The following is a 25,675-nucleotide window of genomic DNA, read 5'->3' on the forward strand; positions in this document are numbered from 1 at the left end:
TAATACTTAAGTGATGTGTTCACATTAGGACCATGCTTTTTTCAAAGAAAATGATTGTTGAGTGAAAGTACGAATATGCAGGGAAAAGTAGGAAATGATTATGCTGTAAAAATAACTTTAAAAGAGTCTCATATTGTTCAGAGAGGGAAGAGAGCCTTCCAAGGAGTGATCACATTCTCACACTCGGCTTTAAACACATTCTTTATCTTTAAAAGGAAACAGAAGAGAATCAGTCAGTAAATCAAATGTAGTTGTGGGCTTGTCTGCAACACCATATCATTCTGAAATAAGGCGTTAAGACTGGACATTTGAAACAAGAATTGTCAGTGCCACGACTTCTTGTGCTTTGAGAAAAATGGGCATGTCCTTCATTAAACAATACCTTTCCTGCATCCCCTGATTGTTTTTCTTCATCATTGTCTCTAAAGATAGCAGTTATGGTGGCTCTGGGTGAATCTTTAGGTACACATTAAAAATGAGACTGTGTTTTTGTACTGTAAGGAATAAGCTTTTAAAATCGCTAAGATTTTTTTAGTATCTATTTGTTTGGAAAGGAAATTGAATTTCTTACCAAAAAATCTCCACCTTTTCGTAGTTGTAGTTAGAGAAAAAAATACATGTTTAAAGACCATGTTCTAGCTGCAACTTTTTAAACCTGTTTTGTGATAAAGATTTCACTACCAGTAACCTGAGTTTCTCTCTATTGCTGCAGCATGAAATTACTAGTCAGTTCCCTTATTTCTTCTTTCCATGACTGGCACGGAATTGCTTTTTGCCTGGAGTACTTCAGAAATTGCTTATTTTAAACAAAAGAAATCAACAGCATCCATGTTTTTCAAGCTCATCCAGGGTAGCTTTATCTTTTATCACACTTTGAAAGTATTAGCATTTTTTAAATTAAATAGTTCTGTTTTGAAGTAAATTTCGCTCAGATAAAGAGAAAATACAGCAGTAGTTGCCAAAAGGGATAAAATGCACTACCTGGAAACATATCCTTTATTTCTTACGTTCTGACAGAAAAGGAGGTGAATGAGCATGTTAGAGGCACAATGTTTCTGTAAATATTGTATTGTTGTTAGCATGATTTATTTCTATGTCCCCAATAAAAACAAACTTTTTAAGCTTATTTTAATTTAATTGTGTATAAATTGATAACACTGCTACTTCAAAGGTTTAAAAATTCCAAATGATTTGGCATGAACTGTACTGTGACAGTAGAATTCATAATTTCCTCGTTGGCTTCTTCTTAATGTTCCTTACCATATATTACATCTATACTGTGAAATAAAACAGGGCTAGAGAGACTGCTATGTCCCTCTGCCTCCGAATGCTGTCCCCTGCGCAGTGTGGGAGCACTGTTTCAGATGGTACTAGTTGTTATGGGCCTAAACTGCCACACAGCGTGCTAGCAGCTTAACAGCGTGGGTGACGAGCAAGCTGGTGTTCAAGCTTATTCCTTAGTACCATTTTACTAAGCAGTGTAGGCAGAGCAGCAGTGTCTCAGATGAGGTTTTTTAAATGTGCCAATTTGCCAAATTCAGAACAAGACCTTTAGGGTTATTCAGCTCCACTGATTTCTTTCTTTCCTAAGTGCTTCAAATACATTAATTACTTTTCATAACATCTAAATAAATGAGTAAGAAGGGCCCTTGCTTAACAGTCCTTTAGTCCCTGCACTCAGTACTACACATGCAAGCTATATAATTACTGTTTAATGAAAAAACATAAGCAGGCCTAGGAGATTAAAGCTTCCTTATTCTTTTTGGCCTCTAAGTCTTCCATTCCTCAGTGCTGGTGGCAAAGACCCAAGCTGGAGGTAAGAGATGCTTCACGTGCAACCACCTGCTGATAGGGGCACTCTCCTAGGAGACAAGAGAGTCTGGTTTGGTGTCCTTCAAGCAATGGAAAGCCTAGAATCCAATCTACTATTGCCTCTTCAGCTGCTATTGAATAATGCAGTGTCCTAACCACCCTGCTGCTACGTAAGAGTACGCAACAAAGGTATGTGTCCCGAAGGAGGGGGAGATACCCTTAACCTTTGCCAAGACGTAGTTCTAGAAAAGCTCTTAGGCAACAGATGTAAATTTGTGCCTGATGACTGACCTAAATTTCGCCAAGGAGAGAGACAAGAGTGAACAGCAATAAATGGCCTTCTGTAACCAGCTGTCTGAGCTATCACAAGTATGTCTCCGGTTGAAACTACTAAGAATGCTGGAGTTCTGGTGCATTTCTGTTGCTAGGTACTGCTGTTGGAGGACTAAACTCTCTAGCTCCATACATTCACCCATCTTCGTTGGTCGGTTGGTGAGAATAGCAGTGTTCTGTATGCCGTTCGCATGGGTGTAAATGGCTACACAAAGGACAAAGTTCTAAAGAATTAGGTTAGTAGGTTTTATATCTAATTAGGCCTCTAATCCTACAAACCACTTATGGTTTTGCATTATTATATGTTCATTGTGTCTTAAATGGAAGTACTCATTTGAGTGAAGTTATGGGTGTAATTGCATGCAGGATCCAATCTGGGCAATCGCATTTTAGCTTATTATTCATACTGTAGCCCTGTTACAAATCAGGTATCTCTGATGTTACCCCTTGCCCAGTGAGGGTGAAGGGGTATCTGAAACTGAATATGTTTCTGTGTAATGGCTTCCACTCCATTTCCATGCCTATCCAAACCAAGCACTTATACAAAGGCATGTCATAGAGAGTATTTTAACTGTTGAGTTAAGAGAGTCATAAGGCATGGATTTTCAATGCAGAAGGTCATGAGGCTGCAGTTTCACTGGCTTATGTGCTGCATTTGCATAGACAGATATTCCGACAGTTAATGGTAGTGCAGAATGCTTTAATGATTTTCATTTGCATCAAGCTGTTCTCACCTCTTAGGAACATAATGGATAAATAAAAGAGGCCTTTTGTTTGCTCTTCATGAAAGTTAGCAGTGATTAAGTGGTGCTGAGGGAACAGACTCATGCTCTCATTTAAAAAAAAAACAAAACCAAAACCCAACAACAAAACTGCCCATCAAAGCTGACTTCAAAGTGACCTACTTCATTTTGATTTAAAATGGCACTTGAATAATTTATTTTAATGTTATGCACATTTCCTAACTCAAAACACAGAACTGGTCACTCCTAACTGAAAATACAGAAATAGTTATTACATCAGACACAAAATACTCGTAATTTGTTAAGGTACTCTTTTTAGTGTTGAATTACAAACAAAGCTATATACACTTAGATCAGTATTTCTTCCAAATGGATTCAGCAGTCACTTTCTTTATTAAAAATTACATCCAGAACATAGTTGTGCGCAAATTGTTACTTTTTGCACTATACTATGGTGTTTCACAAGAAAGTCCATGCCAGTGGCTTGCTAGAGAAAATCTTGTCAAGATTCCTTAAGGTGTTTCCTCTAAGTTTTATTCTTAGATGTAGAGCCTCCCTGTGGAAGATTTCTCCAAACCTTCCTGGAATATGGCATATTCTCCTAAAGGTATAGACTTCCACGCTATATCTTGGCCCTTTGCAGTTCAGCATCAGCTTCTCGGGCTCCTCTGCCATGGATCAGCTCAAAAGCCCCTTCTTGAAAAGGGCTCAAAGGAAGTTAGCATAGGCTCTGCATATGTTATATTTTTAGACATTTTCTGAAGGATTTCATGTGCAGTTTAGTATCTCTCAGTGTAATCTTGAAAAAAATCTGAGTGGCCTTCATGGCTCTTTGAGAATAAAGCTTTGTTCTTAAATACCTTTGTGTCAGAATGGTCACGCCTAAATTTTTGTTCCTAATTTATAGGCACACGTCATGATTCCATTGCCCTGATTTAAGCACTGGCAGCACAGTGCCAGTATTTTATGATTATATTTTTCTAAATGCATTAGAATTTCAACTTTATGTATCAGATTGAGAAGCACGGTCAAGACACTCCATATCCCAAATACCCTAATTTCAGTAGTCTCCATTTAGGGTACAAGGGTACAATGTTCCTGATAGCAGCTAGGATGAAGAGGCTTTCAAGTACTTAGGCCTTTTGTTTTCAGTTAATAACTTCCAGTCCTTTCAGTTTCTAACCTCCTGCCTTTGAGATAGTGATCTTGAGTACTTCTTCTGGCATTCAACTTCTCTCTCTCAAGCTTGTGTCATTTAAATCAAGATACAGAACTTGACTTCATGTATTTGGAATACCCTCCATTTTCACGGAATTAATAGGATATTTGGGGAACACAGAATATGCAAATTCAGACCTGCTGAATACATAATTTTTATGCCCCTTCTGTTTTGTATTGGCTTTGTAATTTGTCCAGTGTTTGACTGAGGGCTAATTAAATTACTGAATATACAATGAGAATATATTAGTCCATCCTTCCCTTCACTGATTTTTATTCTTTACTCCTCCAGTTAATTTTCTTTTAAATCTGCCTTTGTGTTCTCAGTGTGGCATAAAAGGACTAGTCAACGGCCTGAATACAGGGGCAGTCGAGGGAAATTTCCATCTGCAATCAATCTCCCTGCTGCAGGAGGAATGCTGGATATCCTTACATGTACAATAAAGATGGCTGAATTCAGTGATCACTCCCTGACCAGCATAACAATTTCTTAGCAATTTGTGGCAGGTTGGGAGAGCAAGAGTTTAGGATTACATCTAAGAAGAGATCTATGCATGCGAGGATATGACTCTCTATCTTGGGTTAGGAATAATGATCTATTTGGACGTATGTGTAATTTCAGTGTAAAGTAAGATGCAAAGTGTCTTCACACATGGAAATAAGATCCATTACTGACAATGTATTTCAGTACATGTAGATAAAAATGTATTTTACATGTATTATCAGTGTAGGTTTTTTGCATTTTGTGTGTTTACAGCCTCACAATGGCCTCGATCATCTTGATCTTGGTTTTTAGTCATGCACTTACGTGCAACACATGGAAGTATAGCTTACTAAGTATATATGACTAAGGAGATACTCCAGAAACAAATCCTAGAAGTGAAGGTGAAACATTGTAGCTGATTCTGACAGAATTACAGCAACTCCTTGCTGTAGTGGGAAAACTTTGTTCAAAACTAAAAATGTTCTTATGGTTTTAATTGAGTGGCAGAAAATTACTTCTGTGTGGTCATCCCTGCTAAGAGATTCTTTAAAACCAACATTTTCCATTTTTCCTTGTTTATTTCTTTCTTGGCTAGTAGTTGCCTCCATGAATTGGATTTATAAACTATGAATCTAAGGAGGATAAAATGTTTTCTGGAGAATTTGATCCAGATGTATATTACGGTTTCAATAAATACCTTTTAAGTATTTAGGGTGCAGAAGGTTTTTTGGGGGTTTTGGGTTGGGGTTTTTTTGGTTTTGGGTTTTGGATTGTTTTTTTTTTTTTAATATCCTGGTTAACTTAGAAGCAGCCAAACTCTTGCTGTGTAAAACTCCAGGAAAGTCAATAGTATTTCAGCAGGGATTCATGTGGCCCTTGGGTTTTGGACTGTATCGTATTGCAAGCTCCTAAAATAAGACTGTTTGGAAAGCTACAGGCTTCCCATCTTTTTGTCTGGAAAAGTTATAAAATGGAACAGGCAGGCTTTTCACTGAGCTGCTGAGAATGCAGTTCTGGCTATGCAATCAGGACTAAATAAGGAGCAAGATCTGCACTAAAAATAGAAATGGAGGCTGATCCAACTGCAGCGTGAGTTATAATCCTCGCACAGCAAAGGGCTGGTAAGTTCAGCTGAGGACACTCAGTTACAGAGAATCGAATAAACTTTATCCTGCTCCTAAAAAGTCATCATACCCTAGCTGCTCTAACCAGATTTTACCAGTCAGCAGAACTATTAATCATTCCTGCAAATTATTTAACATGTTATTTCAGATTCAATTTTTTTTTTTTTATTAGAGAGAGGATTATATTTGCCACATAGTAAGAGGGAAAATGTGGGTTGGGTTTATGTAACTGTGTTTGAAGAACATGGGGGAATATGACACAGAGAGATTTACTGCACTTTCCTCACGGCTGGATAAATACATTCTTATCACTCCTTTGAGCGTTAAGCTATCACGCCCGCTGACATTACGTGACTCCAAGTGGGCATGCTGAGCTGATTTGGGTATCTGGCCAGGCCTGGTACCTTGTCACAGACTGCGCAGTTCACAGTGTGTGCTTTGAGGATAGTTACTCTGCTTGTTTCAAGAACAAAGTCCAGAACAGTGTAGGTCATTCCTGCCCCCTCCCCTCCCCTTTGTTGGTAAAATAATTCAGAACATGTTTATCTTTTATTTGTGTATTTCCTTTCAACTACCACATGCCTCACAAGCTTAAGGCAAAACTTGCCCAGGGAGTTCAAATATATCCTTTGATATAGAATAGATTATTATTGCTTATTTATTGTTGGGAACATTTGGCTATTAAATATTTGGATTATTTGGATTACATGAGCACAGCCAGCTATAGCTATGTTCTGCTTGCTTTCTTTGCCTGTTCCTGTATCTCTTCAGGCAGTAATACAGCAAGCATGAACAAATTTTCTGTTACTCCTGTCTTAAAAGTGAGAGATTCTGTAACAGACTTGGGTAATTCATTGTATAATTTCAGTTTCTTTAAATATGATTACATATGAAAATTAACAAAATTAGTAGACACCAAATCAGACTCTGCTACTACCTAAATGTTAAAAATATTTTTATTAACTTTTAGTTCTCAATGAGCTGCAGAATTTGTTACTGAAAATGTACACTGTTCATGTACCTCTTGCCTGTTAATCACAGGAGTAGCTCAGTCAAATGGGAAGACAGTGGAGGAGAAACATCTGGGTCACTTGACACATGGGAAAGCTTAGACAGCAGTGGGAGTATGTGGAAGAAGACCAAATGACAGAGATTGTAAAACTTGCACAGGCCAAGAACAAGGCAAATAAAATATACAGTGTTAGTGAGTCACAAATCACTTGTTTGCTTGCATTTTCCTTCCTTACCTCCTTCCCCACCATAATATGAACTACAGTATTCCCTCTTTCCAGACTCACGTCCCATACTGAGTGCGGAGCTTAGCAGAAGCTGCGAGCAGCTGCCTCACAGAAAGGCAAGCTGATCAACACCGTCTTGTTGATGGGGAGGCAGCAGCCTCCTTCTCCAGCTGAGTTCAGAGGCCTTTTTGTTGTTGGTGTTTTGTTGTTGTGTATTCTCATTACTTGTGCTTGTATTTGAAGATCTGTATTTTCTGGGGAAAAAAGGAGTGCATGCAGTCCAGGAGGCATAGAAAGGGGGTGGTGATCGATAATAGCTGTGAGTGCTGAACAGTGAAATATGTGTATCATTATGTTTTGGTCACATCCAAAACTTATTAATTATTTCATCTACCGACTTAAGCTAAATCTTTAAAAGATTTAAAAGTCCTTTAAAAGGGCTTTGCATTAGTTTAACTGTGGGCTACACACACCGTTTTTGCATACCTTTAGCTATTTGGAACAAATCATTTGGTGTAAAAAAAGCAACATAAGCCTGCAGTGCAGATACAGTAATATTAGTGAATTTATTAAAATAAGCTAAATACTTGTATCAGCTTAATGATTACGCTTAAAAAATTACATCCAATCCAACAAAGAGTTGTTAAAATTATATATGGAAAGAGAAAAATCATTTTAATAACATATTTTAGGTAACCAAAGATTGTACAAAGAGGAAATGGCATTACTTGAACTCACAGTTTCAGCCCAGGTAGAGGCTTACATGAATGTCATATCAGTTTACAATGAGTCTGGTTCTAGATTAGTAAACAGTGGTGGAGAGCTATGCAGTGTAACCGAAATGTTAAGAGATAACTCCAAAACTGAATATGAACAGGTGTGCAATTCTACCTTAGCTGCCTTTTCACTATTAATTTTGAATGTAGTGAAAATGTGGAATAATTCTGTGGGTCCTTACACATGCAGAATGAAGGAATTAAAATTAAGAGTTTTTTTCTTAAAGAGGATTTGTTTGTTTTTTTGTCAGGGCCCTTTCGAAGTACAAGGGGAGGTCACAGCTGTTCTTTTCGTTCACATGTAGTCTAATGAAACAAACAACATATGTATGGGGCATAAGAGTTTAGCACTCAGAACACAGGATTTGTATATGACTTTGAAAACTGCAAATAACAAATTATGCTTAACCTTTATCCTACCACCCATCAACCTGATTTGTTAGTAAAGATCTGTGTTGAGGTTTTCATGTGTTACATTGTTCAGAAATATAAAACTTCTCTCACCAAATGCAAGATAGCAAGGTCCTCATTTACATTCTCAGCCTTAATTCCAATTGTTATAAGTCTTCTAGATTTACATAATTACTACATTTACATAATCACTTAAGACCTTCATCTGTACTCCAATGAAAACAGACCTGAAACCTTGCTAAAAATCACGCTTACCCACATTTTATACTGCAAGCATACAGGACTGACCTCAGATGGGCACATCGCCTTTTCTTCAGAGTGTGTTGGCATCTGGGTACCTGAATGAGTTTGGTGGGTAGCGCTAGCATGCTAATGCTCACAAGTAGTCTGCTGGTGGTCCTTGCTGCCATAATGTATCTGGAGTGGATAGGGCTGGGGGAGAGGTAGTATGGAATATGCCATGCTTACTTCTGGTCCAAAGGACTTTTTGGCCCATTACAGTGTAGGCATAGCTGTAGTGGTCTCATTTACCCTGGGAGATGGAGCTTCCAAATACTGAGGATTAAAAAACAAACCCAAAATACATCACTCGGTTTCTTACAAGTCAAGGGGGAAGATTAGCTGAATATTTCACAAATACAAATCAATTCATCCCTCAATTTTTTTTTTCTTGTTGGAGACAGTGAGCTAAAGAAACCCATCAGTTTGCACATTGTCACAAAAAAATTTGCTTTTGAATCAGACATTGAACTTGCCTTTGAATTCCTCAAACCACAGAACCCTTACCTCTCATTTTACTCTAAAAGTACCATCAGTTCAGGAAAATTATGCTTGCTAGACTGAAACAGCAGAAAGCAGACAAATATTTCAGTGCAGAATAGGTGGTTGCTATTCTGTTACATGATAGTAGCAAAGATGAATTTCCTGTAGGAAATGGATACTCACAGGATATAGGTTAGATCTTGACACCACACAAGTCTTGACAGAAAGTTACTGTCATCTGATAGTTTTTGGATGGCCTCTTTACAGTTAAGTCAGACCCTTAAACCCGTTTCTAGTGGACAAATATCTAAACCAGAAAAGCCATCATGACTGTTAATGATTTTATACGGCTTCATGTCAATAGTGCGAGAATGTGGCATTACCCTCTGTGCCAGGAAGAAATTAAATTATGGCATTTGCATAAAATCTTCTTTTTTGTGTTGTGCTTAGTCTGCAGAATAGCTGGGTAAAAGATTTCAGCAGACGCTTCTCTTCGAAACACAGGAAATCAAACACATTTGAAGGCATCTTCTCAAAATAGACTTATTCTGAATCGACATCTTCACAGCACAGGTCAACAAGACAATGATTTCTGTGTTCCAGGGATAGCCGTTTCCTTTTATACTTACCTGTCAATCCTTCTAATTCCCAGATTACTTGGCAAAATCAAGTAAGACTCATTTTAATCTCCACTTGCCAAAAGAGTCCTGGCTTCCAAATACCCTGAATAGAGTATCTGCAGAATTTACGGACTTCCTGCATTTGGAGCCACTGGACAAAGGAATGGTTTGATATCTGTACTTAAAAGTTGTTCCCTCTCTTAGCCTGCATGCTGGATGGCTGTCCTCCCACCTCAGACTGGAACCTGTGTCTGGACATGTCAGCTACCAGGAGTCCCTATCCTTGACAAAAATTTTATGCCCTTGATGATTTTTGTCAGCTAGGATGACCTCCTGGAGGGCATCACTTCAGTGACAAGAGTGAGGAAGGAGTACAGCAGATCCCTCTCCTCTAAATGGATACAGAGCACTTAATGGCATCCTCCGATTTCTGCCAATGATGGTTACGGAGCTCCATCTGAACTAGAAAATCCATCTTTCTGAATTCTTCCCTCAAACCACATGTTCCTGGAGACAGAGTCATCTCTCCAGACTTGGGATGTAACAGGTACCCTGTCAACTACAAAAAGTGAAGTGTTTTAAGATACTCACTTGACTTTTCCTACCTAGTTACATTCCAGACTGCAAGTCTGTTTTAAGATTGTTACAGCAATTCCAGGTAAACCGTTAGATCATATGCTGTCAGAGCAGCATCTGTGCCGGCAATTTCACCAAGAAAATTATTTATCTTAGACATCTACAGAGCATCAACCTGAAGCTCTGTCTTCCTAATTCGACAGATGTTATGTAGGGTATATTAACAACTCTTGATGGGATACAACATAAAGTGTTCCAACCACAACCTCCTAAGAATCTGAGCCTGCCATGGAAGAAACTAATGATTGTGTACTAATTGAGTACACTGTGGTGGAAATATGGATATATACTGCATACAGATAACTGCCAGGAGGAGAACAGAAAATGAGTTACCTATCAGTAACTGATCAGTGTTAGATATGTGCATATCCCCCACAGCCCCGTTCTCTTTTCGTTACACTCCTGCACACTTGGGATTCTCATACACATCAGGTGCACTGAGTGTGCTATTGCCCAAATTAAAATTTCAAGGAGCCTCAAGGCTTACATGTGCTATATAGGTATGTCAGGCCCTGCAGTCCCGTAAGCAAATGTGCAACACCAGTAGATACGCGTGTATACCTCTCATCTAACTTCTGTTCCTATATTGTAAGTAACTTTTCATCAGAGGCATGAAAAACTTTCCTACAGGTTCTTTGTGCAGCAAAAGTAGTGATATCTGATAGCATAAGGATGTTCAATCATACAAATGATAAGGCGATTTTAAAACCCACACACAAAGCAACAGTAAGAGTACCTGAACAAAACACATTTGGAATAGTGTTATTTACTGCTTTTAAGATATTATTCTTAAACTCCAAATTTTAAAAATTTTTAATGAAATGTGACATCAATAAATATCTTGTTTTAAAGCTATATCTGCACAGGAAGTGTGCAGCTCTAAAGCTATATCTGCACAGGAAGTGTGCAATTCTACTCTCACTTACAATATTTAAGAACCCAAGCAAAATTACCAACAGACAGTTATAAGACAACAGTAAGCCGTCTTCCCTGCAAGCAAAAATATGGACCAATCCACAATGAAATAAAACTTGGCCAGAACACATCACATTTGCTCTCGAAGAATTCTGTACATTTCCAAATTACAGCCAAGCAAAACACACGTAGACATCTGTCTACAATCTAAATAGTTGCAGGATGTCTCTTCTGCCAATTCATCCCTTAAATAATGAGCATTTCTGTGCAATCATATTATTGTCATACCTTATATACAGTGGCTTGAACTTTTCACTGTCTAATAAATAACAACAGTAAACAAAACTGGGGACTAGGTAGTGCAAAACCTGGTAGGAAAACAAGGATTCAGGAGACTATACAAAAAAGTAGAAAAGACTGGGAAAATGAGAGCAGAGCAGAAGGGGAGCAAAAGAATAAGCTCTGAGGAAAGAGTCAATGCCAGTAAATGTAATATTCTACTCTCAAGAAAAAAAAGAGTAAAGCACAGATGGAAATGGGAGGGCGTGTTCATCCAAGCCCATTATAGGAAAGCAAGACTATTGTTCCTCTTTCATTCTTCACTGTGTTTTGATACTACTTTTCTATGGAGTCATGCATTGTGACTGTTGAGGGAAAGGTATACTAGGATTTAGATAGGCTCTTAAAAGCAAGCATATGCCATAGAAAGAGTCATGAACCACAGAGACAGGAAATAAATTATGGTGGTCATTTCCAGAGAATTCACGGGCCTTCTGAAAGCCAGAGATTGAATTCAGACTTGATCCCCCAATTTAATTAAATAAGCTACAACTGTTACCAGCAGGTTTGTTTTCTTGTGAGTCAAACTCTGGTCTTGCCTTTGCCCTTTTGTTTCAGTGGAAGATCAGCATGTACATATGAACACAGAATTATTTTATTTTCCATAATGATCAAACCCAAATGTTATTTTACCTTTGCCAGCTTTGTGTAGGGTGATGTGCCATCTTGCATATTTATTTTCCTGGAGTGATTCCCAGAAGTATGCTATGCTTTTTCTTGCTCATGTCTCACTAGCTTTATTTATGAGTTGTGTACATCAGGTTTTTAGTCCCTGGGGACAGGCCTACACAGGAAATCTGTGGACAATATTTAATACATACAAGTATGAGACTAGTAAAAAAGCAGCTACCGAATGGTACTCCAAATTGATCTAATTCAAAATTTCAGACTAGATTGTGGATAGGTTAGCGTCTGTGGTTTAAACCACAAACACCTTTATCTGTTTTGTCATACAGAAGGAATAGACGTGGTAAAGATTAGTAAGTGGGAAAGGAATGTTACTTAACACTCACTGATGCTCTTCGGCTGCTAAATATTTAAATATTAAAGTCTCAAAACAGACCTTTGTAATAGGATTATTACATAGGATACAATAGGATAATTATTGTGGTGCTAGATGAGCGAAAAATGAAGTACCGTAACCTGATTTTCTATTTGGAATACCTAGCTCCAGTACGTCTCACATTTTCAAAACTCTCCTTTAGTTCTTGGGGAATTTGAGGGGTTCCGTTTCTTAAAATCGGGCACGCAGAGCTTGGGACACACAAATTTAACATCAAAACCTACTGGCTTTTTTCCTCTTTAGCTGCTTCCTAGAATTAAATGATTTTTACCTGAATTGCTTTAAGTGTGAACTGGGGGAGAAAAATCCTTTCATGTCCAACATCCGTACCTAATCTGAAATACCAAACTTGCAAGTAGAATTGAAGGGAATGCTTTGTGGGGGTATTTTCAGTTCAAAATAGCAAAATGTTATGAAGGACAATGAGCCAACATTTCCAGGAGTCTTCCTTGTCAAGTGGAAAGAACATAATTTAAAGAGAAAATTCTGACTTGGTTTACAGAATTAAAATTCCATTGTTTTCTGATGACTAATAGCAGCATTGCTATTGTTATTGATTCTTACTGGTTGCATAGAAAGTGTGTTTTAAAGATACCTTTTTTCTCACTATTACATGCATGAATTCCCCTGGGCTGTAAAATAAATCAAGATAAGGCCCTCTTTCTCGCATGCCATCACAACTGATGAGAGCTGATTGGTATCATATTATCCCTTCGATTACACCTGTACAATCCCATTAATTGAAAAATGTCATGACCTGGGGAAACTTAATGGCTAGTAATGGTGCATAGGAAAGCTGATATACAAAGCTTGATGTACATTTTAAACTGCAGTTGTATTTACAGGTTGGCTGCTTGAAAAAAACACGTTTTTTACCATCCGCTAGGACTTCTGTGAGATGCCATAACCACTGGACTGTTCCTCAAAGCAGAACTGGTGGATAAGTATTCTGATGGGTCAAGCCAGGGAGCAAGGCACCCCCCCCACACACACCTCTCTGATGCTGTGATTCATTTGACAGGTCAGTTTGATAATCATGTATGTGTTCTTCATCTGGCAATTATTTCATCCCTAGGACTCTTTATAGCAGCTGCACTAGGTGCGATGAGTCTGTCATCCCATGTAGCGTGTTAATATGTTGGTATTGTACTTCAGGAATGCTCCTAGACTTGGCTCTGGGCCAGCTCTAGTGTCCATGCAAACTGCAAGCGCAGGATCTCATTTGCAAGGTTGCCTGCATGTCTGTGCGTGTCTAGTGGTTTAATACACTGGTAGTCAGTGGGGTGGCATAACACACTGCTCAGTACAACGGACAGGCTATGTGGGGCTGCTCACGTGCATGAGGAGCAAACGGAGTGGGGACCACAGTGAGGTGCCAGCCATAAAACCAAGATCATTCTCCGAAGTGCTGTGCAAAAGCAGGCTTTTGGCCATACAGGCTTTCTAGCGATGATGCACAAGCAATTGCACTTCTGTGCCAGGCTGGGCACTCTTGCATTGTGCGTACTGGCTGCTGAGCAAGAGGGAAATGCAAGGGCTGTATGTGTGGTGGAGGAATTAGCACTGCCAGTTTGGTTCCACTGCGCGTCATTGACGGATGTCAGACCTACTGGTGATGTGCAGGACAGAACTGCTGAGGTGACATGACGTTTACCACCCTTTACCTCCTTGTTTGTCCTGACACCAGAACTCCCAAAGCAATTCCCTTTAAGGCGATTCACCCAGTGACCCTGAAGAGCGGATTACTCAGTGGGATGACAGGGAGTGAGGGAGCCTGAGGACAGGCATTACTGGGGGCTGGCTTTGCAGCTTCTGCCATCGCAGCTACCACTTTGTAAGGTCTGGGATCTGGACTGGGGAAAACCTGGTGTCAGTAAGGAGCTAAAAGGAGGGGCATCATCCACACCCCCCGTGTCCCCCCCCACCTTTGCTGAATTAAGGGTCCCAAGTCAAACCAGTTACCTCACTTAGAGCCCAGCACTTGTGTATCTCTCCATGAGCTCACTGACAGCAGTACCATACCCAGCTGAAGTGGTTGCCCCCTCTACCCTGACACCTGAAAGTGCCAGCAGAGCTCTTAGCCCTTTTCTGCATAGCAGAGCCTTTACAGATCCTTTAATCAGGTATTGGACCAGCCCAACATGCGTGTCCTGGTGCAAACAGCTCTCGCCCGTGGTAGCAGGAGTACGCGGGTATTGCTACTCAGGCAGCAGAGGTTATTGGGGTCTTTCCCTCATCTCAGTCCCAGGACCTGAAGAAGACTTTCTTAAAGGCACCCCATCCATCACATGTGCTACAGCTGACACCCGAGTCAGTGATACAGCACTGGCCTTGGAGAAGCAGCGCCGTAATTTGTGCTGACGGGGCAGGAACAAGTACATCCCATGCTTCGTCCCTGAGCCAGGATGCCTTTTGCAGAGGCACTGTAGCTTGTTCTGTGGAGACAGCTTGGGAGAGTGCATTAAAGACGAGAGGCTGTGCTGCTGAGAAGCAGAAACAATGAGCTGCTAACTGGGGTGAGGAGAGAGCATAGCAGGTGCTGGTATCTTACCCTGGTCATTGGTCCTACAGGTATTGGCCAAAACTGCAAGGGATGCTCTTGAACGTGGCCTGCTGTTTGACCGCTCTCACTTGTCAATGAAATGAGGTTTACCCTGTGGTGCTTCAGGTTGACTTAGATTTGCTTTTTTTAAACAAATGACACTAGCATATGTTACTTGTGAGTTTATGCTCAGTTTTTGTTTGGTTGGGGCTTTTTTGTTTGTTTGTATTATTTTGTTTTCTTTAATAAGAAAGAAATCACTCAGAAGCCTGACTAGGCTTGCTCACAGGTGGTTACATTTAGCTGTAATCTGCCTGGTGAGTTGTAGGAGGAAAATTGCACTAGTTTGAACTGGATTTAGTAGCAAGGATATTTTAATTTGGGGCAGCACAGAGAAAATTGTATAACACTGTTGTGCTGTCCTGAGTAGGAGAAGCAGCCAGTGAATTGCATGATTTTTCCGTCTTTGTAATCAGTTTGTTATGCAGAGAGCAATGCCGTGGGATTCAGCATTTTATCTGCTGGGTTTCCCCTGGCAGCATCTGAAGAAGTTCATTATAAGTGTTTATCACATGATCCACTTAATCAAACCACTGAAAGTCGGAGAATAAGTCATTCTAACAAGACCCTTCAGAGCTGCCTTATAAGCTACTTACTGATATACTCTTCCTTGGTGAGTGTACAATGAGTTTCCTTGTATCCTGGTCTATGATACAGGAAGTTCATTATCCCCAGTCCAAATTCAGACGTAAAGAAAGGAAGCAGGGCTTACAAAGAAGCGACAGATAATTTGCAAAGGATTTTAGTTAGCCACTCAAATCCCAGATAGACTCAGACTGTAAGCTCTTCGTAAGAACAGCCTTCTGGTTTTCAGCGTTAGGCACAGAGCAGCTATCTCTGTAGCTGGCTCTAATATTGTAAAATACAGATGACACATGAGAAATTATTAGCTTCTTTTGATTAGAGGTTAGCTAATGGAAGCACGTGAGAAAAAAGAGAAATCAGAACTGAAACCATGCTTTTAGCTGGGTGATTGCACATACACTGCATAATAGTAGCAGAGCCAATATCTGGGCTGATGCAAAATGCCTTGAAAGCCTGCTAAATCCCAGCGTGCGCTAGGGTTTGAGACACTGAGACTTGTCTGACAAGCTAGGAGCTCGCAGACATGCTGTTTGCAACCTGTGTTTGTACACTGTACATCTGGTAGGATAAAATGTATTTCCCTGTGATGTGCCTAGAACTGTTCTGGTCGTAGGGAGCAGGTAGGTCAAGGGCTGCTCTGCCTCCTTGAAGGCATTCATTTTTCTGAGCTTTGTCACAAGCGATGTGACACCAGATTTTCTGGCACTCACTGGATTTTCTCACTAATGCTGTTTCACAGACAGTATCTTGTAAAGGCTTGCCTTCTTGCTATCTACTAAAGACCAGTTTGGGTACCACCACACATGTAGGCTTGAACCAACCTTAATGTAGAAATGCCCTGAATAATTTTCCCAAGCACCACTCTGTCTCCATACGATAGCGCTGCTTGGCTACACCTCTTCTTTGACCTCCCAAGCTTGTGTGAAGGCAGTATGGGGTCACACCAGACCGAATGTTGATTTTGTATAGGGACGCACAGGCTGAGCCTGATGTGGGTCTCCAGGTTAACCTTTTTTTGTACTGGAAACTGCCATTGGGGCGAGGAGCATCGGGCAGTTCAAGACAAGCTACTCCGTAAGACATCAAAAACAGGGAAATGTGCAGGCCTGAGAAATACGGGCAACAGAAACAAAAAACCCCAAGCTGGTTTGATGGGGATGATGCTTTTTTTCCTAGCATAGCTCCAGTGAAACAGGTCACAAAATTCACGCCATTGTCCAGGGACAGGTTTCACCATTCCCCCATAGCAGTGCCCTGACAGTGGCGTGAATTTTGTGACCTGTTTCACTGGATGCTGAACTCCATCCAGCCCAGAGCTTTAAAATTCAACCTGTTGATTTCTCCTGGGAGTAATTAACTTCAGCCTGGAATGAGCAAGGAGTCTGGACTGCATCAATCAACAGATGTGAGGGTTTGAGATGTGCAGTTTTCATTCGTTGTGTTAGAGGAAACCTCTTTGTTTTTCCATGTACTTTGTACCTGGCTGTCTTGTCTTGATGCAGCAAGATGTCTCTTGACTGCTGATATACCGATACACCAAATCGGCGTTGGTATGGCCGTGTCCTCAGGAGGGACTGTGCTGCTTTAATAGGTTGGTTTCCAACGAATAAGTTGAAACAGGACACAAAAGCCTGGAGGAAAATACTGTTTTGCTGTTTTTTCCCTCTTCATTTTAAAAATAGTAAATGCTAAATTATTTTACCTCTTTTAAAATTTAAAGCATGAAGCCAAAAAAGATGAATCTTTGGTTAGTTTTGCTACTTCATTGAATTTTATTACCGTATAGTTCCCTTCCTCTTTCTCACTTCTGTATCGTACTTCCTGTCTGTCTTCTCAGTTTCTATTGTGCCTATTTAAAGAGGCCCCGCTTCATCTCTCTTTTGGGACAGTCTTAATGCTGGCTTTCTGCTGTTTCAGCTTCTACACAGCCGGTGCTTCAAGAAGAAAGTGTCTCTCTAGTAAGGCTGGGAGGAGAATGGACCCATAAAAATAAATACTGTTTGTATGCACGTAGTACTTTAATCAATAAGTCTTCAGTAACTTTACCTGAGTGGCCAGTTTGCTATCGTCTCAGCTTCTTAGGTAAGGAGGCTGGAGCAGAGTGAGTTGATAACTTTCTGCTGTCTGCAGCAATGCAGTAGTAAAGTGGAGAATAAAACTTCTGTTTTCCAAATGATTTTTCAGTGCCTGACCCACTGCCCTCCCTGTACATGGGGAAAGCCAGTACCGAGCACCTGGGATCGTTGTTGGTAGGGATATCTTTAGTCTGCTGTAAAGAGAAATGGTCACTTGTCTGCTGTGTGCTGTTAATTTGGCATTTGGGAGCCACTAGTGCTCGTATCGATGCTGAGGCTGGATCTCAGTGTCTCTGCACGACCTGCTTGGAGGGAAGATCTGGGAGGAAGACTATGATGGGTGTTGTGTGCATCTGGCTGTGTGCATTCACACGTGTGAGTGAGATGTACACAATGCCCACTGAGAATTGAAGTGGTGCAACCAGATACTAACTTCACTGGGTTTGGTCAGTGCCAAGCCAGGCTCAATTCTCTCTCCCAGCCTAGGGATGAAAGACTCTTTGATGCACTTGCTGCTCCTGGGCCGTTCAACTCAATCCCCAGGAGTGTTATCTCTTTAGAAATCTTTCTCGCTAAATTGCTTCTTTTGAAGACTGCAGGCTTTTTAACAGTGGACTGCAGCACCTGCTGCTTGCTGGAAATCCTGAGGCTGGCACATGAGAGCATTGCAGTGCCGAACATGCCAGTCACAAAGCATCACATTTAGCAGATTTTCACTGGAGGTAGCTGATGAAAAACAGAACAGGCATGTTGTAAGGACTGTCAGCCCAAGTAAAGGAAGGTGGCTTTGAAGAGAGCCTCCAAGATAGTATTTCCAGAATACACTCCTTTAGAAAAAAAGTGGAAAATCCAAAGAATGAAATTCAGCCAGAATGAGCTCACTGCAGGTGGTGCTGGTCATGATTTTTTAAATCAATTTTAATTAACTATTTTAATCACTGTTTCTTGTTCAGTGTCTGCCATTACAGTACCTTTTTCTGCAGCCCCAGAAAACCCACACTTCTGTGGTTCTCTGGGGCTTTCCCACAGCATCCATTTCCCCCCACCTTCGAAGACTGGTACGATACAACAGAGGACTTCATCTGCCCAACCTGCAACTAGGTGCTGGGAAGTTGCCTACTCCCTGGCAGGATTTAGGCCACCGCTTTCCACAACAGCCAGTCCTGCAGGGATTTACACCCACTGGGTCCATCTGTGTTTCTCCTGAGATTCCCTGGATCTGTCCATTAGCCCCATGGGCTTGGCGGCTGCAGAAGTTGCTGTGAAGCTCCCCTGACCTGAGGGTTAGGTGGGCAAGCAGATGCTTGCCCTCTCCCCCTCTGGAAATGGGAGAAGTTCCTGATACCTTTCAATGAAGAACAAATAGTTAAAAAAAATCCTGCCTTTGCTTTTGGTGGCATTTCTTCCAGTTTGCACAGATCGGCACAACAGTGTGCAGTGCCCAGAGCCGTGACGGAGGATACGTGCATTTGTATTTGTCTGGTCCCGTCTACACCAGCAAGCCCTCAAAATGTAGCCTAGCTGGCAGATCTGGTCAGGCTGGGAAACTTAGTTTTAGATGTTTTTTTGTTTGTTTACAAGTGATGTTGGCCACAGAGAGGGACACACAGCTGGTGGTCTGTGCACGGCTCTGTGATCAGGCTGAGGCAGGGCTCCGAGCCTGCAAAAGCTGGAGTGGGCTGAGCTCTTCCAGCTTACTCCTGGCTTAATTTGGAGCTGGCACTGGGGAGGCTGCTACTCTGCTGCCTCGTCCTGTGGGCTGGTGTCTCGGAGCCTGGTTTGGCTTTGCCTGCACGGGCAGCAGCATCCAGCACCCGTCTGCGGCTGTGGCTCAGAGCAGGCGCACGATGGATGCCTCTGCGTGCTCCAGACACGCTTCTCCTGCGGACCAGAGAACACCTCTCACTGTTCACAATAACTGTTTTAATACAAATATCGCACAAACACAGATACTGTTCTTCCTTTACTAATTATGACAGCATTAGACAAGGTGGGAGAGGTGCGTGTCTGAAGCCCTAGCATCTCAGAGAGGGCTTCGCAAGCGGCTTTTGTGAGGTGTTCGTGTGCCAGCGCGGTTCCTGCTGGCTGCGGCGACCCGTGTGAGCAGCTATTGGCACAGCTCGAGCAGAAATGACACAGTGGAGATTTCTAACGACACTGGTGTGCTGCGTGCCAGCCTTGAACTTCAGAAGACCTGTGTCGGGGAGCGGGGAGAAGGATCAGCACTAGCCCATCGGTACTGCAAACCCAGTATTAAGGGAGTGCTTTCCTGCAGCAACTTTGTGATAAAGGGTGGTGGAGGGAGAGACCTCTGAAAGCCGTGACCTTCCAGGCAGGATCTGTTTCCCAAACACACGTTAAACAGTGGCAGACTCCCGCAGGTGTGGGCGTGGGGGAACCTGTTAAATTAAAGCCAAAGCATAACAAGAGAGGTGTTTGCTTTGGAAGATAACGTGCACCTGTTCTGCATGCTGAGGGTGAGGAAACTCTCCGAGGTGTGTTTTTCTTTGTTACCACAGTAGACCTTTTGCAATGTGAGGCCACGTAGCTCCCTCTTCTCCCCCTCCGTGACCTTTTAAGACCAGGTATCATCTCCCTCAGCTTTACCAGCGTCTCCAATCAGACAACCTAGAAGCATGACAATGGTGGCAGTTGCTCCTTTTCCTCCATCCGTACATCTCATTGTGGAGCTGACCATGTCACCAAAGTTTGCTGCCCGGACTGATGCTGTTATGAAGGTGCCCGGATCTCCAGTACCTGCAGCCTGGTCGCTGGCTGGAGCCAAAGGAAGGGCATGCTCCTAGCAAGGTGCCCTTCGGTGGAGCTGCTCTAATGAGCCAGCTTCGTTATCTGCCTTGCTGCTGGTCCCAGAGAGGCTGCAGGGATGTCTGCTGCTTTATGTTCTTAAATGGCACCAAATGATAGCAGTTAAGAGCCTTCCAGGAGAAAATGAGCTCTTAGGGCAGCATTTCATGTCTTGCATGCAAGGCTTTATTGGATTAACTTTGTACTAGAACTGCCGTACGCTTCCCTCACTGGAGAGGCCGATCTAGCTTAACTTTGGGATAAAAACTTTACAATCATATTTTTGTCACAGAGGTGGCTTGCATAAAAAAATCTTTACATGCATTAATGTCATCTCAGCTTTGGCAAGCCTGCAAAGCAGGCTCTTTCTCAATGATCTCTGTCTCTATCTTAATGCTGCACTCATCCCAGCATTAAGTATGTAACTCTCTTGCTTTGCTTCTTATTTTCCACATTAGGGACAGTGTACTTCCTCTCCCACACGCCCCTTGCAAATGTACAGACGCTGTGAGAGAAACCCCCAGCGTTACTGTCGCCGTTCAAGCAATGCCTTTTGCCTCTGTGGGTACCTGCCAGCCTGCGGGAGGGAGACTTGCATACTTTCAGCTACTTCCCCATTATTTACACATAAAGTTAATAACTGACTCAAGAGTTCATCTACAAACATATTTTTAGGGCTGCTCTTGGTAAATTTTTCCCCTCTTGGCCACAAAGCTCTTGTTTTCTGTAATTTCCTTCCTATATTTTCCCTTAACCCTAATCCTTTTTAACATTAACGCGTTAGTTTTGAAACAGCTGGTGTATTCTCAGCCTCTTCTTCTCCCTTACCTGCTGATTATTTCTTTTTTTCACTGTCCTCTATCCCTACTTTTGTTGTTTGCAAAAAAAGGCTTTTCTCCTCCCTCTCCCTCTTCACAGCTCCCACCATCTGTCTCTCTACAAATACAAAGCTTTAGGGGAAATGATTCACTAGGCTGCTAGCTCATTACTCACACTCTCCCCATCATGGTTTCTGTCCTTGTAGGATGCTCTAACTAATGTAAAGATCAATGAATCCTGGGAATTGTTATTCAATTAAAAAAAAATAATGCCCCAGCAGTTAAATAGATTGGGGTCTTTGTAATTCCTAAACACTAATGCTTAGTTTTTCTTCCTCACTCTGCTAGCATTGTTTTTCAGAAAAGGATCATTGAAACAGAAGAATAGAAATGATCACTGGACCATTTAATGCAACCTTGTGTATCACATGATGCAGGAGTTACTTAATGAAATTCCCTGGCCCAAACCAAGCAAATCTGTGGTAAATCTAGAGCACATATTTTAGGATGACAGCCAAAATGATGAAAGGAATTTACTACCCAGCCTCGCTAATCATTTTGAATGCTTAACTGCGCTCCCTAATATGCTGCTTTGCAAGCAGCAAAACCGACACAGCCTCATGCCCTACAGATTTCTCTCCTCCAGCCTTACCCAGACTGTGCACCCTGAAAGCCCTCCCAGCGCCCTGCCAGCCCCGTCCAGGGGCAGGGTGGCCAGCTGTGACTCCTGTGAGCGCTGGCTGGCCAGCTGCCCACCTCTGGGAAGAGACCTCCCCTGGCCTGAACCCCCGCAGCCTCTCCCTCCGCAGCATGCAGGTTTGGGGCTAGCTCTTTGCTCAGGTTAAGTATTTCCATGAAACTCGTAGGCACTTAGTATCTTTGAGCTTCTCCCTATTAAATGTGGTAGAACTTGGCTAAGGGGCTCAGAAGCCATTTGAGACAGACTAGTTCACAGTGTTAAAACGCTTCAGATATCTTAAAGTACCGGAGACGGCCATATCGAGTCGGCAGATACGCCATAGCATTTCAGGAGACTTGCTCAACCTGGAGGCTGAGCTCAATACTGTAGGGCACTCAAGTGACCCTAAATGTCGATGTTTAGGTACCCACATCCCACTCCTTTTGTCTTCACTTTGTTGACCTTTTAAGAAGGATTTCTGTCATGATTTGAGGCTTGTCACCATATACTAGAAAGTTATTTTCTTAATTGGAAGCTTAGTTTTTCATTTTATCACATGGAAAATGGATCTCCCCTCCCCACACGCAAGTAGGTAACTAGAAGTACCACTACCTAACACAACTTTATTGTGCCTTGTCAAGAAGCTGCTGGCACGGTAGGTATTAGCCTATTATTTCAGTTGTTGAGCTTCCCTTTAGAATCGGAGTTGTAAGAAGCACAGCAAATAAATACCTCAATCAAAATTATAAGAGTTGGCAACACTGGCTACACCCTTCTCCCAGTTCTCTTAAATGGCTGCAACTCTTTATGCAAAAGCCTGCTAAAGGAAAATCTGAGTATATCTGCAATGTGGTTCTTCAGTTGTTTCTCATCAGCACCACAAAGCACGTCCTGTATCAACACACCACACTGGCATCACCTTCATGGAAAGCTAATTAAATAATTTGGGTAATGTAACAGGAGTATCAGCTTCTGGGCTAATTTACTTTTGGACTACCAAACACATGTACTTTTTTATAAAGCTGTGTTTGAGTCATTCTATAACAAATAATAAAGCTGAGGAGGATCTTGGAAAGAGCCTGCATTGAGCAGGCATGAAGTGCTCTGTATCAGAGCAGGACATTCTTGTACAACTACTCTAAAGAATAAGGGCTGTGGAATTTTAAGAAAATGCGATCCACTGTTACCTCAGTAAGGTTAAGGCAGTTTTAAAAAAAGAACCCTCACTAAAGTCGTGTGCTCTGTGAAAAAAAGTTCAAATTTTAGCAGATGTGATGCTGTTGAACCTTCCTGGTTGCTAACACCCCATGGCTCTCCAACATCTTTGATTATTTTATTGTTTCATACTGCATACAAGTTGTAGAGTCAATGTTATTTCTCTTAACAATCGCTGGCTTTCCAAATGCCAATTGTCCTTTGACATGCTCTGTTTTAAATAAGGGACGAAGAGCAGTAATGAAGCAAAAGGCCTGCTATAAAAAGTACTGTAGCGTTCCACGGTACTGACAGCACACACGTAGTCATGCGTTTAGCTCTCCTTTTGTGAACTATTGCTGCAACATGCTGAAGGTGTTAGGGGCCAAGCTGTAAGGAAATGGAACTCCAGAGATTTCAGATCTGAGAGTCCTCTAATTGAAGACAGTGTCTTTATGCAAGACAGGCTAAGGAAAACTTGCGTTACCCAACAGTTACCATTCCTCCGTTGTTCCCAGCAATAATAAAAGCTGACGCAATATATAAGGTTGCCTTACAAAAGGCAAACATATTTAATAGTGTTTATACAAATTAACTGTTCGATAATGCTATACAAGGCAGGAATATCTTTAAAGAAACCCTGAGCAAAAAGGAGGATGTAATTTTTATTTTACACTTATTGCGACATTATTTCTGGTATTTGTTTGCTATATCGACTAATAAAGGAATATGTTAAAAACAGATGTTAAAATAAAACTGGGCATTCTTTCCATTTGCAGCTTATTTAAAAAATCTAGAGAAAAGAGTTCTGTCCCATCAGCTTCAGAAGTAGATGTTTAACATGGTAGAGAACAAGTCGAGCCTGAGTTACCCAAGACAACCAATTCCTTTTGCAGAAAGAGTGTCTTCTGTCATCAAAAAGAGCCATCTGGAAGAGCCTTGGCCCTCTGCCAAGAACAACCCTTTAACAACTGCTTGTCGTGCACTGTAAGTAATAACGTTCATAATGGCACAACCTGGAGTGTTGGTAAAGGTCCTACTGGAGGAGCAACGTATTCCTCCTCCCTCAGTAACCGCAAAAGGATGTTCTTCTTATTCTTTGGCCAGTTATAAATGTGAGTGTTCTGCAGCCAGGTAGGCACGTGTTCCTGAAAAACAAATGGAAAAAAAGCAAAATCCCATAAATCCTCCTGAATCTGTACCAGAACCTTGCAGATTCCATCAGACTCTGCCAAGCAAGATTTCATTTTGTCTGTTCTAGGCACTTCCCGTAACAACAAGAAATTTTAATTTGGCTTCAGAATTGTATTTGGGTTCCTAAATAAATGAACTTCGTGTGATCTCACAGCTTGCCTGTCTCTCTTTCTTTTCTGCCATCACATTGGCTAATTTCACCACGTTTCAAAGGCAATCTGATCTCAATGACAGGCATCTAAAGGCTTGTGAAAATAAACATTGAGAAGAGAAGGGAGGCATTTCAGTGCCCCTACCAGGGAAAGGCTGCCACTTTAGTAGCTGCTGAAGGATCTACACAACATGTTCAACCTTGGGACGAGAATCAATAGGGAAAGAGCAGGACCCCAGGGGAGCATTTCTTATCCTGGTAGCCTTCTTCCCCCTCCCCTTGCACCTTCCTTCACCAAGTGTGGTGTCCTCTGGCCACCTCCTCAGCAGGAGGTTGAGGCCAATGCTGAGCCCGAGGAGAGGCTAATGCGTCTCCAGATTAGCAGGGTCAAACCTCCACCACTCCCTGCATCCTGGGAAAGATGCAGCCTTTCAGAGGGGTTGGCTATGTCCATTAACAATGAAACTGGGACCACCATGCCCCTGGACAGTGACAGCGGGCTGATGGAGAGGAGCCTGCTCAGACCTCATGTTCCCATGTCTCCACAGCCTTGGGAGGTTTCCGTATGGACAGCCTGGATGTGTAGGAGTGAAGGGCTATTATCATACCACTCATTAACAGGGTCAAAGACTGATCCTTGACCAAAACCAGCTCATGTCCACCGTGGAGGTGGAGATTTCTTTTTGGAGAACTTATTCAGCAGGGCAGTATTCTCCCAAGGTGGCCCCTGTTAGGAGCAGCAGAACCCCTGTCAAGCGAGCGGAGCTAGCTCCAAGAGGACAGAGCAAAAAAGCTGCTGGCGTGGACCATGTCTCTGGCTCCTTGCCAGGGGATGCCCTGGCAGGGGCAGCACACGTCCTGCCTGCCAGCAAACAGCCTAGCTGCAGTCCAAATCTTTCATTCCAAAGCCTCATGCTTCTCAAATTGGCTGTCTTTTCCTTGGCCTGTACAGCCGTAGGAACGAGGCTGCATCATTTCCACTGCTCAGGGAGCGGTTTGTGTTAATCAATGCAACCACTTTGTTAGATCTGTACGATTTTTGTGTAAGAAGAAGGAGGTAAGTCACACAGGCACCTACAGACCCATTAGTCTGACCTC

General features: G+C 41.9%; 1 protein-coding gene and 1 long non-coding RNA gene across 3 annotated transcripts in view; one reads left to right on the forward strand and one right to left on the reverse strand.

The window, feature by feature from the left end:
- The first annotated feature begins 9,725 nt into the window (after positions 1–9,725).
- LOC121233667 lies at positions 9,726–24,577 on the forward strand. 2 transcript variants are annotated; one of them, XR_005933601.1, is made up of 3 exons: positions 9,726–10,068; positions 13,320–13,495; positions 24,012–24,577. It is a non-coding gene; the product is annotated as an uncharacterized LOC121233667 (long non-coding RNA). The 2 variants fall into 2 exon arrangements; XR_005933602.1 differs by having other exon boundaries at positions 13,361–13,495.
- The window catches only part of TRAF3IP2 (TRAF3 interacting protein 2), a 28,102-nt gene continuing 26,202 nt past the window's right edge, over positions 23,776–25,675 (reverse strand). Inside the window, 1 exon segment of the mRNA XM_030033778.2 lies at positions 23,776–24,380. Within this exon segment, the coding sequence (XP_029889638.1) occupies positions 24,234–24,380 (147 nt within the window). The 3' untranslated portion in view covers positions 23,776–24,233.

This window comes from Aquila chrysaetos, chromosome 2, assembly GCF_900496995.4.
Source record: "Aquila chrysaetos chrysaetos chromosome 2, bAquChr1.4, whole genome shotgun sequence".
Lineage (NCBI taxonomy): Eukaryota > Metazoa > Chordata > Aves > Accipitriformes > Accipitridae > Aquila > Aquila chrysaetos.